This window comes from Ipomoea nil, unplaced genomic scaffold (assembly GCF_001879475.1).
Source record: "Ipomoea nil cultivar Tokyo-kokei standard unplaced genomic scaffold, Asagao_1.1 scaffold0848, whole genome shotgun sequence".
NCBI classification, from domain to species: Eukaryota; Viridiplantae; Streptophyta; class Magnoliopsida; order Solanales; family Convolvulaceae; genus Ipomoea; species Ipomoea nil.
In genome coordinates this window covers 1,621,026-1,635,309 of record NW_017617276.1, presented here as the reverse complement: position 1 = coordinate 1,635,309, position 14,284 = coordinate 1,621,026, and the positions used below count along the sequence as shown (strand labels likewise).

Genomic DNA, 14,284 nt, shown 5'->3' with positions numbered 1-14,284 from the left:
AATAATTTGATACAAAATTCTATTTATATAATGAAGTTTCCAAAACTCAATTTGGAGAAAATATTCTTTTATCCAAAAGTCAATCTGAGAGTAACTGTGAACCCGAGAGCCAAGTTTTCTTTCAAAATAAACCTATCTTATTTCTATATTCCCTCTATCGTATTATAGCCCGAATTTAACTTAACTTTTGACCCAAAATTATAACCCAAATTCCAAAACCCCAAATTCCAAAACTACCCTTTATTTTGGCGTGAAGCAAGGCTGATGCATGACCATTGCTTTGTTCCTAGATATAAATGTTCACTATTCCATTGCTTTGCCTCCCAATCCCTCCACACTTCATCTTTCCTCCTGAGAAACTCAGACAACAAGAAGGCCAAGCACTATAAGAGCTCTTCATCTCCTCTCCCATTCTCTGAGATTCTCCATCATCTCCTCTTTTTCTCTTTAGCTAGAATAGTTTAGTATTGAATATTTTATGTGCATGTGAATGATATATTGTGTGTATTTCTTTGGTTGTTGGGTTTTGGGAGCATAGGAAGTGGAGAAGGAAGCCATCATTGAGGCTTAGTGAGGGATTCAAGCTTTTGAAGCATCAAGTTTGAGGTATAACCCATGAACATCCAAAATATAGTATTTTCCTATATGTGTCTAATAAATGCATGTTAAAATGTTGTTGTTGATGTATGAGCTTTAGAAATGATTTAATCTCGTGTTTGCTGTGTGGAATGTGTTGGAGGATGTTGTATTGTTGATGTTATTGCTTTGGTGCCGTGATTTGGGAGTTGTATCAGGTTGGAAGTGGGAATAATTGCCCAAGGATGGAACAGAGCAGAGAGACAAGGCCACTACCTCGTCTCCCCTCGGTGGCGTGCGGGCCTGGCCGCGGGTCCTGGGAAACCCACCGGCTGGCCTGCGTGTCTAGTGGCAGGGCTAGGGCGATAGGCCCTTTGCGGCCTGCCACCCTCGCCTAGGCTGCACGTGTAACACCCCGTGTTACAGTCTCCAAATTCGGGTTAAGCATGGGTTTAATTCTGTTAATATATAATTAAGAAGGATTTAATTGGACTAGAAATCTCATTAATTAATTAGTGTGGTCCACAATGGATCATGGACCCTTATCCTTAATTAAGTCTTTAATCCTGTTAGGAATAGAGAAAGTGGGCCTTAACTATTCAGATACTAGTTAGGACTCCTGAATCTATATATAGGGGATTAGAAAGCATTTAGAAATCCTGCCACGACTAATTCTACCACGCGAGACATTCCCCGAGGAAACCTAGCAAATGAATTCCCAACCACCGAACCTAGGAAGGTCAATTGAAGGAGGATCTTAGAGAAGAACCTTAGTAGCCAAGGATATTGATTAGGGCTAAGAGGTAACGCATGTCTTACAAAACCTATTTTCCTTGCTATTGTTTATTGATTGGCTCCGATTGAATGATTGGTTGTGTGATTTTGTATGTATATCTTGTTAGAGCTTGTCTTTAGGTTTATATGGTGAATTATTGCTATTCTTGATATTCTTGATGGCCCTGTGGGGTTATTGATATGATCTTGTATTTAATTAAGTCTAGAGCTTGTCCCTAGGGTTTATATTGTGAATCTCGTGTTGTGATGTTCTTGGTGTTCTTGGGTAGGTTTATGCATGCTCGGATGTTGATTTTAGTCTAGGACTTGTTTTTAGGGTTTTGCATATAGATTTCTTGATGATCTTGAGGTTCCGGATGCTCCTGAACCATTATGTGATGGATGTCAAGTCTTGGCATGTTTAGGAACTGTGTTAGAATGTAATTGGAATGATTCTTGGTTTAATCTTCGTTAATCGAATCCGTGATGTTGTTACGTGTTAGAATGTGTTTGGATATGGTTTTGGGTTCCACGAACGAACCCTGAACCAGAAATTCTACCTTCGTACCAGTGGGGGGTAGGTGGGGGGACGAATCCCTACCACCTACCCGCTGCCCCGCTCGCCCTTGTCCAGCGGGCAGAGGGCTGCCCGCCGGCCACCCGCTGGAAAGTGGGTGTGCGGCGGGATGTTTTCCCCCGTTTGACGTTTCCTCGTGTCCTGTTGTACCCCGTTTGATGTTTATTAGTCTCGTATGATGTTTTGACTACCGTTCTAGGAATTTGTGTGTAGTGTGTGTCGTTCTTTAATGTGCCTTGACTTGATTATTATTGTTGATTAAATGTTGATTGATTGAATGATGATGAGTGTTGTGATCATTGCGCAATGATTGATGTGACTGATGAGAATGAGATTGTGATTGGTGGAGATGAATTGTTGGAGGAAAGCACAACGAGTGCTCGGTTATCGTGCTAAAGTCACGGACCACCCTTTAGACTTGTTGGCTAAAGGCTTGGGTCAGGGTATAAGCACCGCGGTGTCATGTCAGAGCTATATGCGCTGACCCCTTGGTAGTGGTGCTAGAGGCACGGATCATGCGAATGACACTTCGGTGCTACCATGTTGGTGGACTTGTTGGTGGTTACGGAGTGGGGCATGTAGTTGCTCTGGAGGAATAAGGGAGGCGATATAAGGGTGGCATGGAGGTATAGGTTGGAACTTATATAAGGATGGGGAGGAGTAAATGTTGGAACTTGGTATAAGGTTGGAAGATGAATTGTGTGTTCTAATGATTATTTGCTAATTGATGATTATTGAATCCCATTGCTTGCCTTTAAGTGTTAATTATGTGCTTACCTGTCTATTATACCTTGCAAACATAGGACGCATGTTAGTGGCATTCGTGATGTCGATCCGTTGCTATATTCTGAGTCTTGATCCTGATTTGAAAGCTAGTGTTGCCTAAGACTATATATGTGTTATAGGACAGGATTGCGTCACAGGCCTACGAACAGGACTCGAGTGGCGAGCCGGAGGGCCGGGGGAGTTTGATGATCTACCTATGCTTATAGGTAAAAGGGAACTGGAGAGGACAATAGCTAGAAGGCACAAGGATGTAAAAACTGAAGCTTTTCTAGAGTGCTTCTTCTCCCAATCTTTCATTAAAATGAAAGCCAAATTATCATATATTTCCAAGATATCTTCTTCACATGCATGGTTGAACTTAAATACACAAATGAAAGGCTAAGCAGAACCTATCCTAGAAAATAGGAAAGAGAAACTAAAAGGAACGTTGCAGTAACGTTAACAATCAGAAAAAGTAGGAAATATATATTGAAAATATCCCTAAGCTGCCATCTGTTTCTTCCTTCTTTGGTAAGTCCTACCAACGAAAGTATCAATACCCCCTCTCTGCAAATCAAGCTTGTCCTCAAGCTTGTAGCTCGGAAATAATTCATGAAAATGGGCAACAGATTCCCAAGAAGAATCTTCCGGAGAAGCACCCTCCCATTGAACTAGAACTTCAAGCACCCCACGATTCAAGCGAGAGCGAATAATGTCCGCGGGCTGCAGCAATACTTTACCATCCTTCACCGGGGGAAGTACTGGAACATCCTGTGGGGGCTCCCCGACAAAGGCTTTGAGTAGGGATACATGAAAAACATCATGGATGTGAGAGTCCGGGGGAAGCTCCAGCTGATAGGCCACCTTACCAATCAACTTTTTAATACGAAATGGTCAGAAAAAATTAGGTGATAATTTATTGAACAACTGGCGATGAACAGATAATTGACGGTACGGGTGAAGCCGCAGCTAGACCCATTGGCCCACCTCGAAGTTGACCTCCCGATGGGTGCGATTGTAGGAGGCTCGCATACGAGCCTGCGCCATTTGTAGACGGTCACGAACTTCGGTCAGAACTGCATCCCGCTTCTGTAAGTGAACATCCACGGTGTCGGGTTTAGAAACGCCTGGTTCATTGGACAAAAGTTTAGGGGGTTCCCTACCGTATACCACATGAAACAGAGTCGTCCTGATGGACGTGTGATACGAAGTGTTGTAACAATACTCTGCCCATGGAAACCACTCAACCCATTGACGAGGTTTGTCACCCACGAAGCAACGCAAATACATCTCTATCGTCCGATTGGTTACCTCCGTCTGGCCATCGGATTGCGGGTGGTACGCGGTCGAGAAGGCCAACGTGGAACCATTGAGCCGGAATAATTCGTTCCAAAACGCGCAAGTAAAAGTATTGTCTCGATCACTCACCATGGTTTCCGGGACACCGTGCAACTTGACGATGTTGGCAAAGAAAATATTGGCGACCGTAATAGCCGTGAATGGATGCGAAATCGGGAGGAAATGAGCATATTTTGATAATCTGTCGACTACGACCAATAAGGCCGTTTTCCCCTGTACTTTCTGTAATCCCTCCACAAAGTCGAGCGAAATATCGCTCCAAACCAGAGAGGGAATCGGCAATGGCTGCAAAAGGCCTGCCGGACATAAGTTTTCCCACTTGCTGCGCTAGCACGTAGTACACAAGCGCACATACTCTCGGACAGAAGACTTCATCCCGCGCCAATAGAACTCGCGGGACACCCGGAACAAGGTCTTTTGGGCGCCCTTGTGCGTGGAATCATGAATCCGTGAAAGAATAAAAGGGATAAAGTTAGAGGTCGGAAGAAGATAAATGCGGTCCTTATACCTGAGAACGCCGTCACGGAAAGACCAGCGGGTATCAGTGGTGTCGACCTCCAACCGACTAATTATGGACCTGCCCTCCGGGGAATTGTGCAATTCACGAGAAATGGAGTCCAATAATGAAGACCGAGGACTGGATAATGCAAATAAAATGGGCGAGTCCTCGTCACGGAGGGATAATGCGTCGGCGACTGTTTTCAACCGGCCGGCGCGAAATTCGACCTCAAAGTCGTATCCCATCAACTTGCTAATCCAATGGTGTTGTGGAGATGTCGTGAGCTGTTGTTGCAAAAGAATCTTGCGGCTGTAATGGTCCGTGCGAATTAAAAACTTACGACCCCATAAGTAGTGCCGCCAATGACACACTGCCTGAGCGAGACCAATTAATTCTCGTTCGTAGGCAGCAAGTTGATGATGTCGATGAGCAAGCTTGCGGCTAAAAAATGCAATAGGGTGATTATTTTGGTGCAGAACCACTCCAATACCCACCCCCGGCGTGTCGCACTCGATAATAAATAAAGCATTAAAGTCCAGAAGTTGCAGCATTGGGGCTGATGTTACGGCGGATTTGAGCTTAGCAAAGGCGCCATCCGCTACCGTATTCCAATTAAACGAGTGAGACTTCAACAATGTTGTCAGGGGTGCTGCTAACAAGCCAAAATCCTTAATAAATTTTCTGTAAAAACCTGCTAAACCTAAAAATCCACGCAAAGCGCGGGTGGACTGTGGCGTAGGCCAATCCAGAACATCTTTAATTTTAGCTGAATCCATAGAAACTCCATTAGCATCAATAATATGACCTAAATAAGAAACCTCAGATTCGCCGAAAACACATTTAGACTTTTTTAGAAGTAAATCATTGCCGCGTAATAAAGTAAACACGGTTCGCGCATGGTGCAAATGTTCCGCCCACGTACGACTATAGATAAGGATATCATCAAAAAAAAAAACAAGAACAAATTTACGGAGTAAAGAACCAAAAACCTCGTTCTTTAATGCCTGGAATGTAGACGGCGCGTTGCATAAGCCGAACGGCATCACTAAGAACTCAAAGTGGCCGTGGTGCGTTCTAAATGCTGTTTCCTCGACGTCATCGGGGTGCATCCGAATTTGATGGTATCCGGAGCGCAGGTCAAGTTTGGTGAAGAAACGCGAGCCATGCAGCTCGTCTAGAAGTTCGTCGATGACCGGAATAGGAAACTTGTCTTTTACGGTTTTGGCGTTTAGTTCCCTGTAATTAACACAGAAACGCTAGGACTTGTCTTGTTTAAGAACTAGCAATACAGGTGAGGAGTAGGGGAACGACTCGGTCGGATAAGGCCAAGCGCAAGCATGGAACGACATTGCTTCTCAATTTCAACTTTTTGAGCCTGCGGGTAACGGTATGGGCGGACAGCCACCGGATCCACTCCATTAGCAAGGGTGATATGGTGATCGCAAGAACGAGCCGGTGGAAGAGACGTGGGTTCCTGAAATAAGTCAGAAAAATCCATGAGAACGTGTGCAAGAGCAGATGCGTTGGGAGAGCCGGTAGTGAGTGCCCGTAAGGCACGATGAGGCCGGACGCGTTTACCATGCCAAGTGATAGAACGTCCAAGCACGGTGAAAGTCATGGTGAGCGCAGTAAAATCCCATAGAATCGCGCCCAGGGTACGTAGCCAATTGACACCCAGTACTAACTCAAAACCTGCTAATGGGATCAAATATAAACGAATGGAAAAATTCTGGCCATCTTTAGTAATGTGGGCCTTTTCGCACATGCCGGAGCCCAGAATCAGTTCTCCGTTCGCTACGGCGACCTGGAGTCCCACACATTCCGCGATGCGCAGGCCAAGTCGTGTCGCGGTACGCTCATTCACGAAGCTATGGGTACTGCCCGAGTCGATCAAAGCAGTGACTGGAACATCCGCGAGAAACATTTGCACCTGCATAGTTTGGCCATTGTTAGTGCATGTAATCGCGTGTAAAGAAATTTCTGGGTTGTCAGTACCCAGGTCGGAAGTAAAGGTCGAATCCATATCCTCAATGGTATCATCTAAAACCAAAAAGAATAGCTGTTTGCAGCGATGTTCTGGAGACCATAGCTCGTCGCAATTGTAGCAAAGACCTCGAGAACATCTCTGAATATACTCAGCCCGTGAAAGTCGTCGTTCAGGAGGAGGGGTCATGCCAGCCGTCCCGTTTGGTCCCGGTTGTGTGCTGGCCGACGATGATGCGGCGCGACTGCCTGTCGAGCTAATAGCGATAGACGCTGGAGATGAAGCCGCGACGCTTGGTCGTGAATTGGCGATAAATGAGGATTGCACTGGTCTCGTCGATCCACCTGCAAAGGAAATGTGGGTAGTGTTAGAATGGCGGCGGGAAACTCCTGGCGTTTCGCGCGGAGCACACGCCTGACGCCGGCAGTTGGTTCTCGCCAAATTCATGGCGATATCAAGGTTCGCCGGTCGGTGATTCTCAACGTCGATGCGTAACCACTCGTCGAGGCCGGAAGTGTACAAATCCACTTCATGATCGCAGCGAACTGTAGTGGAGCGCATGAGCATCGACTGAAATTCATTGTTGTACTCTTCAACCGGCTTCCCGTCCTGATTGAGTTTGGCCAATGAACCAAGAACGTTGATGCGCAAACCGGGCCCGAAACGCATGAAACAGCGCTGCTTGAACTGCTGCCACGTCATGTCGGGCTCTTCGAGCTCCAGCCGAAAATGCCACATCTGAGCGACGCCCGTCAGGTGGAACGCGGTTGTGCTCACAAACTCTTGGGGCGGCGTGTTTTGGGCCTTGAAAAACTGTTCGCAATGATGCATCCAGCCAATAGGATCGTCTTTGCCATCATAGCGAGGAAATTCGAGACGAGTAAACTTGGGCATGGCGGTGGTGGCGAGAGTAGTCGTCATGGAAGCCTGGGTAGCCTCGGGGCCTGCGGGGAGGGCGGCGCTGCTGGAAGCGGTGGCAGGTGCTTTCCCGACTAGAAACTGGCGGAACGTTTGTCGAAGTTCATCTAGGTCTCGAACGATGAGAGTTGGTCAGCGCGCATGGTCTCGAGCGCTGCCTGGAGATTTTGGACATCCCTGCGGATCATCGTGAGTGAGTCAGCTGCCGAATGATTGCCCATGACGACGGGTTCTGATACCAAATTTGTTATAGGACAGGATCGCGTCACAGGCCTACGAGCAGGACTCGAGTGGCGAGCCGGAGGGCCGGGGGAGTTTGATGATCTACCTATGGTTATAGGTAAAAGGGAACTGGAGAGGACAATAGCTAGAAGGCACAAGGATGTAAAAACTGAAGCTTCTCTAGAGTGCTTCTTCTCCCAATCTTTCATTAAACTGAAAGCCAAATTATCATATATTTCCAAGATATCTTCTTCACATGCATGGCTGAACTTAAATACACAAATGAAAGGCTAAGCAGAACCTATCCTAGAAAATAGGAAAGAGAAACTAAAAGGAACGTTGCAGTAACATTAACAATCAGAAAAAGTAGGAAATGTATATTGAAAATATCCCTAAGCTTCCATCTGTTTCTTCCTTCTTTGATAAGTCCTACCAATGAAAGTATCAATATGTATTCCAATTTCAAAATGATTTCCTATATTTATATTTATGCTACTCATCGTGTGGGAGTGGGTTACTCAGCATTATTCGCTGACGGTTGCTATACCATATGTTTTACAGGTGCTGAGCATTAGCTATGGAGCACGCTAGACGGACACGTGAGCTTAGCATAGTTAGTCCTAGCTGTAGTAATTGGCCTACGTGCCGTGAATTGTGTTTGACTATTGACTTATGGATTTCACATGATTGGATAGTCTTAGCCTGTGCATCTAGGTTCTCAAACCAAGGTGTGGCATAACACCCCGACTCATACAGATTGTTTATGCTCTGTTTGGATTTTTATTATTAGTTTGCCTTTATTTTATAAGTCTTTAAATATTTTAATAATTGGGGGTGTTACAGCATGGTTGGCACAGCGAGTCTCACGAGACCCGCCATCCAGCCTGCGTGGCCAAGGGCCCTTGCGATTGTCGCAGGTCCAGCCACTTGTGTTTTGTGAGTTTTCCGTGACTCATGGAACTCGGGGGATTGTTCTAAAATGTTATGTGTTACGTGCTACATGAGTTTGTGGTAAACACCCCTTGGTTATGAGTCTTTGGATATGATCCACATTGTTTTTAACTGAACTTTATACTCCACATGCTTACCCTGTATTCCCTATTTTCTCAATTACATTTAAGCGTAGTATGCCACTCGTGTGCTATATTTTGTGTTGATGTGAGGAAAACCTTTTTATCTTGGAGGCGGTTCTTGGTCTTCGGTTACTTCTAAAGAATGATGAAATGTGGTGATGAGATGAGAACCAAAATGAGGATCCCTGGTAGTTTGTGTTAAAGTGGCCTAGTAGAAAAATTCTGGGCGCACTTTGGGGCTTGAGCTATTATTCGCTGGGTTTGGAATCCCAATTAGGGGGTGTATACACTAAAGGTAATTGTCCCATTTACATGTTACTTATAAGATTTGTAGGCGAGACGTTGTTAGGCCGGCCGATATTCGCCGAGCCCGGATAGATTCATTCACACATGGTGAAGTTCCTACCTCCCCACCATTATGATATGATGAGGTTGATGGTATGATGAGATTGTGATACAATGAGATTGATGAAATGATTATGATTCGTGGGAAGTATGATGGCCCCTCCATTATATATATATATATTACCGTTTTCTTTCTTGAGAGAGTGTATATTATTGATTTCATATCTTGCTAGTGTATAGTGCGTACATATATACTAGTTATTACACGCGTTTTGCGTGATTAGACCAATGGCCAATGTGCATTTATAAATTAGTGTTCCTTAATTGGTTAAAGTATTCATATAATAATGAGAGAGAATAATGCGAAATTAATAAAAGATAAATAATTAGTCTTGGTGCTTATATTATAATAAAAACATAAAGAAATTCGAAAATAGCTAAATTATAACTAAAGTAAGTGAAAACAAATAAACCACTAACTAAATCTGACTATCTATCATGAAAAGAGTAATTTGAGCATAGTAAATTAATTTTTCTTAGTGTGCGTTTGTTGAGGCTCGGAATTGTCTTCATCTTCTCCATCTTTAGTGAAGTTGAGTTTCCTTTTTGCTAGTTGTGTCTGTATTGCATCTTGTTTACTGGTGGTAGTGAATGAGAATGATTTGTGCAATGATGTTATGGTCTATGATACCATGTTTTTGCCTTGTTGTGTATAGGATTGGGACCTCAATTGTATTATATATTCTTGATCTTGTAAGCGGTTATTGATATGTTGAATTCATAGCTGTTGACCCTGCAAGATGCTTATGTAGTTAGTCATAGGTTAATTTAGTATAAAACATGAGTGGTTGTAGTTGGAAGAGGAGCAGTACCTGTTGTTCCAATTGCATAACTTATTTGTTGGTTAGGAGTAATAGTTGTTCAGCACATTTCCCAAACACGGATGCAACAAGCCATCCACTTCCATCAGTAATTTCCACGTCTAGTTTACACATATTATGTGTTTTTAGATTAGCATTGTTGTATTATGTGTCATAGAGATCCTTTCAAGGCATCAAACTGTAAATTGAGTGAAATATTAAAGTTTAGATACAATTGTAAATATAGTAGAAAGAATATCTCAAATGCTAAAATGTATCTTACTCAATAGCGACATCTAATTGCTTCAGGACAACAGATGGAGGAATAACACCAACATCCAAAAAGTTTGGATCTTCCAACAAGGAACCTGATTTGATGTCCTGAAAGATATTAACGGAATCAACTGTTTTTTTTTTTTCCAGCTAAAAGAGATTCATCATACCATACTATTAGTCCATCAACTTTTAATAATAAGACCTAGATTTGTACTATTTAAGAATCAAGATTCCTTATACATGAGAAATTTTTAAATGCACCTTAAGTGAATATTTATGGCATGCCTGTTTGACAAAACGAATGGTTATTGATTACAATGATTATGGTTTATAATTAACGATAGTCAATAATTCATAATCATCATAAAAAACAATCTAAATAAATTTCCTTTATATCTCTCAACTAAATTTCTCTTTCTCTCTACAACTAAACCCTAACATAAAAGACATAAAAAAGAATATGAAATGTGAAGGTAATCCTAGAACAGGTCAGAAGTCAGCTGGAAGCAAAATGATAGATGAAGAAAAAGGAAGCACTATGTATTAACACAAGAAAAGGGTGGCCGGAGTAGTTGAAGAAATTACAACTCTATATTATGATACATTTGTTATTACTGATAATGATAATACAAGGCTACACTATTTGCAGAGGAGAAGGTTGTTGAAGAAATTTCTTTGAGGAGAGGTATTTCACTTAGCGCAATGCATAACTTGTTATCCCAGGAAGAAAGACGATGACATCATTTTCTGATATGGATGTCAACCTATTTATCTTTATTTGAGCATTATGCGTGAGTTTTTCACATATCTTATCCTCTGTAATAGGGACAGGCAATATGTACAAAATAGAAATACAGTAAAAAAACACCATGATAGGAGTGCCTGCGATGGTAGAATACCATTTACTAACATTCAAACCTCCCAGAAAACTCCATTCAAATGCTAAAATTTACAATAGATAGCATAATTGTACATAATTGCATAGCAGATGCAAAGAGACCAAATCGGCTTGTGTTTCTCCTTTTGAATTTCGCTTTGGCTGTGATGTTCCTTTCGACAAAGCGTGCTTCTCCTTTTGAGACCAAGTCCGCTTGTGTTGCTGCCCTAATTTGTTTGCTGTGCTTTTCTTTTTGCTATGCTTCTCCTTACGTCAAGCAAACGGATGTGCTTCTCATAATTGACATTCAATTTGGCTTAAACTACAAATTTGCCACCCTGCCTTGAATCTGACAGAATCTGTTAAGTTTAACATTCTAGGTTTGCTAATCTGAGAAGAATGAGGTTATATTAGGTTTTTAATTTGACATTGTACAATTAAAAGAGCACAAAGTACAATCTTTTATAGCATATTGTTGTACCGACATTTTTTTAGTTCTCGTTAAGGGTCTAACAATATTGGCTCTTATTAAAGTTGTAGATACTTGAATATGAATTGCATAAGTGTTTGTAGATGAATTACACTCGCTCGTATGCTTTATACTTGTGGATACGTTTTGTTATCGTATACGGGTATCTATATACTTGTGAATCTATTTGACTTATATCTATGACTTGGTTGACCTAAAGTGTAATATGTGTAAATATATCTATTTTCCAAATCTATATCTATATGTATTTTATAGGGTAGAGTGGTTTATACTTAGCATTCGTGCTAACGGGTTATTTTCGTGCACTTTTTTATTTAACCCCTTTCAGGTTTGACCAGTAATTGCTGAGCACGTTTAGGTGTAGCTAGACATAGTATAGAGTTTTGATTCTAGTTCCTAGTTTTTTTTTTTTTTTTTGTCAAACCCCTTAAACGTATCTTGATGCTAGACTTGTGTAGTACAGACTACCCATTTATGTTTTGTAGTGCTATGACACTTAGGCTGAGACCCTTATGTTCTATCTTGCTATATCTTATTTATTGGCTCCTTTAATAATTGTATGGATGGTTCTGTGATTGAGTCTTGATAGAGCCTTGCCTAGGATTTATATTGTGTTTATTTGATAATCTTGATGATCTTGATGTTGTGATTGATTATATGTGTGATGTTGTATTTTAATTATGTCTAGAGCTTGTCTCTAGGGTTTAAATTGTGAATCTCGTTGTTGTGATGTTCTTGGTATATTTGGGTGGGATTATGCATGATCCGGCTGTTAACTCTAGCCTAGGACTTGTCTTTAGGGCTTTGCATATAGATTTCTTGATGTTCTTGAGGTTCTGGATGCTCCTGAACCGTTATGTGATGGATGTCGAGTCTTGGCATGTTTAGGAATCGTGTTAGAACGTATTTGGAATGATTTTTGGTTTAATCTTCCTTAATTGAATCCGTGATGTTGTTGTTACGTGTCAGAATGTGTTTGGACATGGTTTTGAGTTCCCCTAACGAACCCGGAACCGGAATTTCTGCCATAGCACCAGTGGGGGGTAGGTGGGGGGGACGAGTCCCCACCACCTACCCGCTGCCCGGCGTGCCCAATTCCAGCGGGCAGTGGCCTGCCCGCCGGCGGGTGGCTGGTGGGTGGTCCTCCACCCGCCACCCACCTGCTGGACAGTGGGTACGGGGCGTGGTGTTTTTCCCCGTTTGTTGTTTCCCCGTGCCGCGTTGTCTTCCGTTGTACCCTGTTTGACGTGTATAAGTCCCGTTTGATGTTTTGAGTACCGTTCTGGGAATTTATGCGTAGTGGTGTCGTTGTTGCTATGTCTTGATTGTTTTTGATTGATTATGTGTTGATTGATGGAATGATGATGATTATCGTGGTCATTGCACAATGATTGATGTGACTGATGATGATGAGATTGTGATTGGTGGAAATGAATTGTTGGCGGAAAGCACTACGAGTGCTCGGTTATCGTGCTAACGGCACGAACCACCCCTTGGACTAGCTGGCTAAAGGCATTGGTCAGGGTATAAGCGCCGCAGTGTAATGTTAGAGCTATATGCGCTAACCCCTTGGTATTGGTACTAGAGGTACGGACCATGCGAATGACACTTCGGTGCTACCATGTTGGTGGACTTGTTGGTGGTTACAGAGTGGGGCATGTAGTTGCTCCGGAGGAATAAGGAGGAGGTATAAGGGTGGCCTGGAGGTACATGTTGGAACTGAATTAAGGATGGGATAGAGTGAAAAGGTTGGAACTTGGTATAAGGTTGGAAGATGGATGGTGTGACTTGATGATTACTTGCTAAGTGATTGCCTTGAATTCCTTTGTTGTCTCTATTTGTTAATTATATGTCTACCTGTCTATTACGTCTTGTAACGTGTTCTTAGGACGCATGCTAGGCTTTATGATGGTTGTATAATGTCGAGTCTGTTGTAGTGTCTTGTGTCTTGATCGTGGATTTAAATTAGAGTCTCGTAAGTATATATGTATTCCAATTTCCAAATGATTTCTTATATCTATCTATATTGTACTTAACGCGTAGGAGTGGGTTACTTAGCATTATTCGCTGACAGTTGCTACGATATGTTTTTCAGGTGACAGTCTTTAGCTAAGGAGCGCGTTAAACGGTTAGTGGATCTAGCTTAGTGGTAGTTAGACAGCCTGTGAGTCTTGAACTGTGTAAACAAATATTAATTATAGTTTATACCTTGTTCAATTAGTTTAGCCTGTGCATTTAGGTTCTCAAACCTAGATGTGGCATAGCACCCCGAAAATTGTGTTTAGTTTATGCTCTGTTTGAGATAATTAATGGTAGATTGCGTTATTTATATTAGCTTTTGATCACTTTAAAAATTAGGGGTGTTACAACCGGGGTCAAAGAGGTCATGCATTATGTGGCGGTCATGGGATTGTACGCTGGCAGTTGTGTGACGTACGGAGCAGCGTCGGGTTATCAACATGGAGCAGTCCCTCACATTAATTTGGCGTACTAACCTGGGTAAGATGATTACCAAATTGCTCCTTTTGCTATTGTTTGGTTTTCAGATACATGAGGAAGTAGTCATGTTATTCCGCATGTTGATGGGTTAAACGACGTGGATCTTTATGCCGGTGGTAAGATTCTTCGAGTGGGTGACGACACAAGATTGCCAATCTCGAACACTGGTTCTTCTAACAAACCATCTTTG

General features: G+C 42.5%; 1 protein-coding gene across 1 annotated transcript; it reads right to left on the bottom strand.

Moving 5' to 3' along the window:
- Nucleotides 1–3,193: 3,193 nt before the first annotated feature.
- Nucleotides 3,194–7,455, bottom strand: LOC109178468. Its single transcript, XM_019328102.1, has 5 exons — nt 5,840–7,455; nt 5,521–5,786; nt 4,560–5,355; nt 3,680–4,373; nt 3,194–3,568 (listed from the first exon to the last, which is right to left on the bottom strand). Exons 1-5 carry the CDS (start codon nt 7,453–7,455, stop codon nt 3,194–3,196), a joined length of 3,747 nt encoding a protein of 1,248 aa, XP_019183647.1.
- Nucleotides 7,456–14,284: the final 6,829 nt, after the last annotated feature.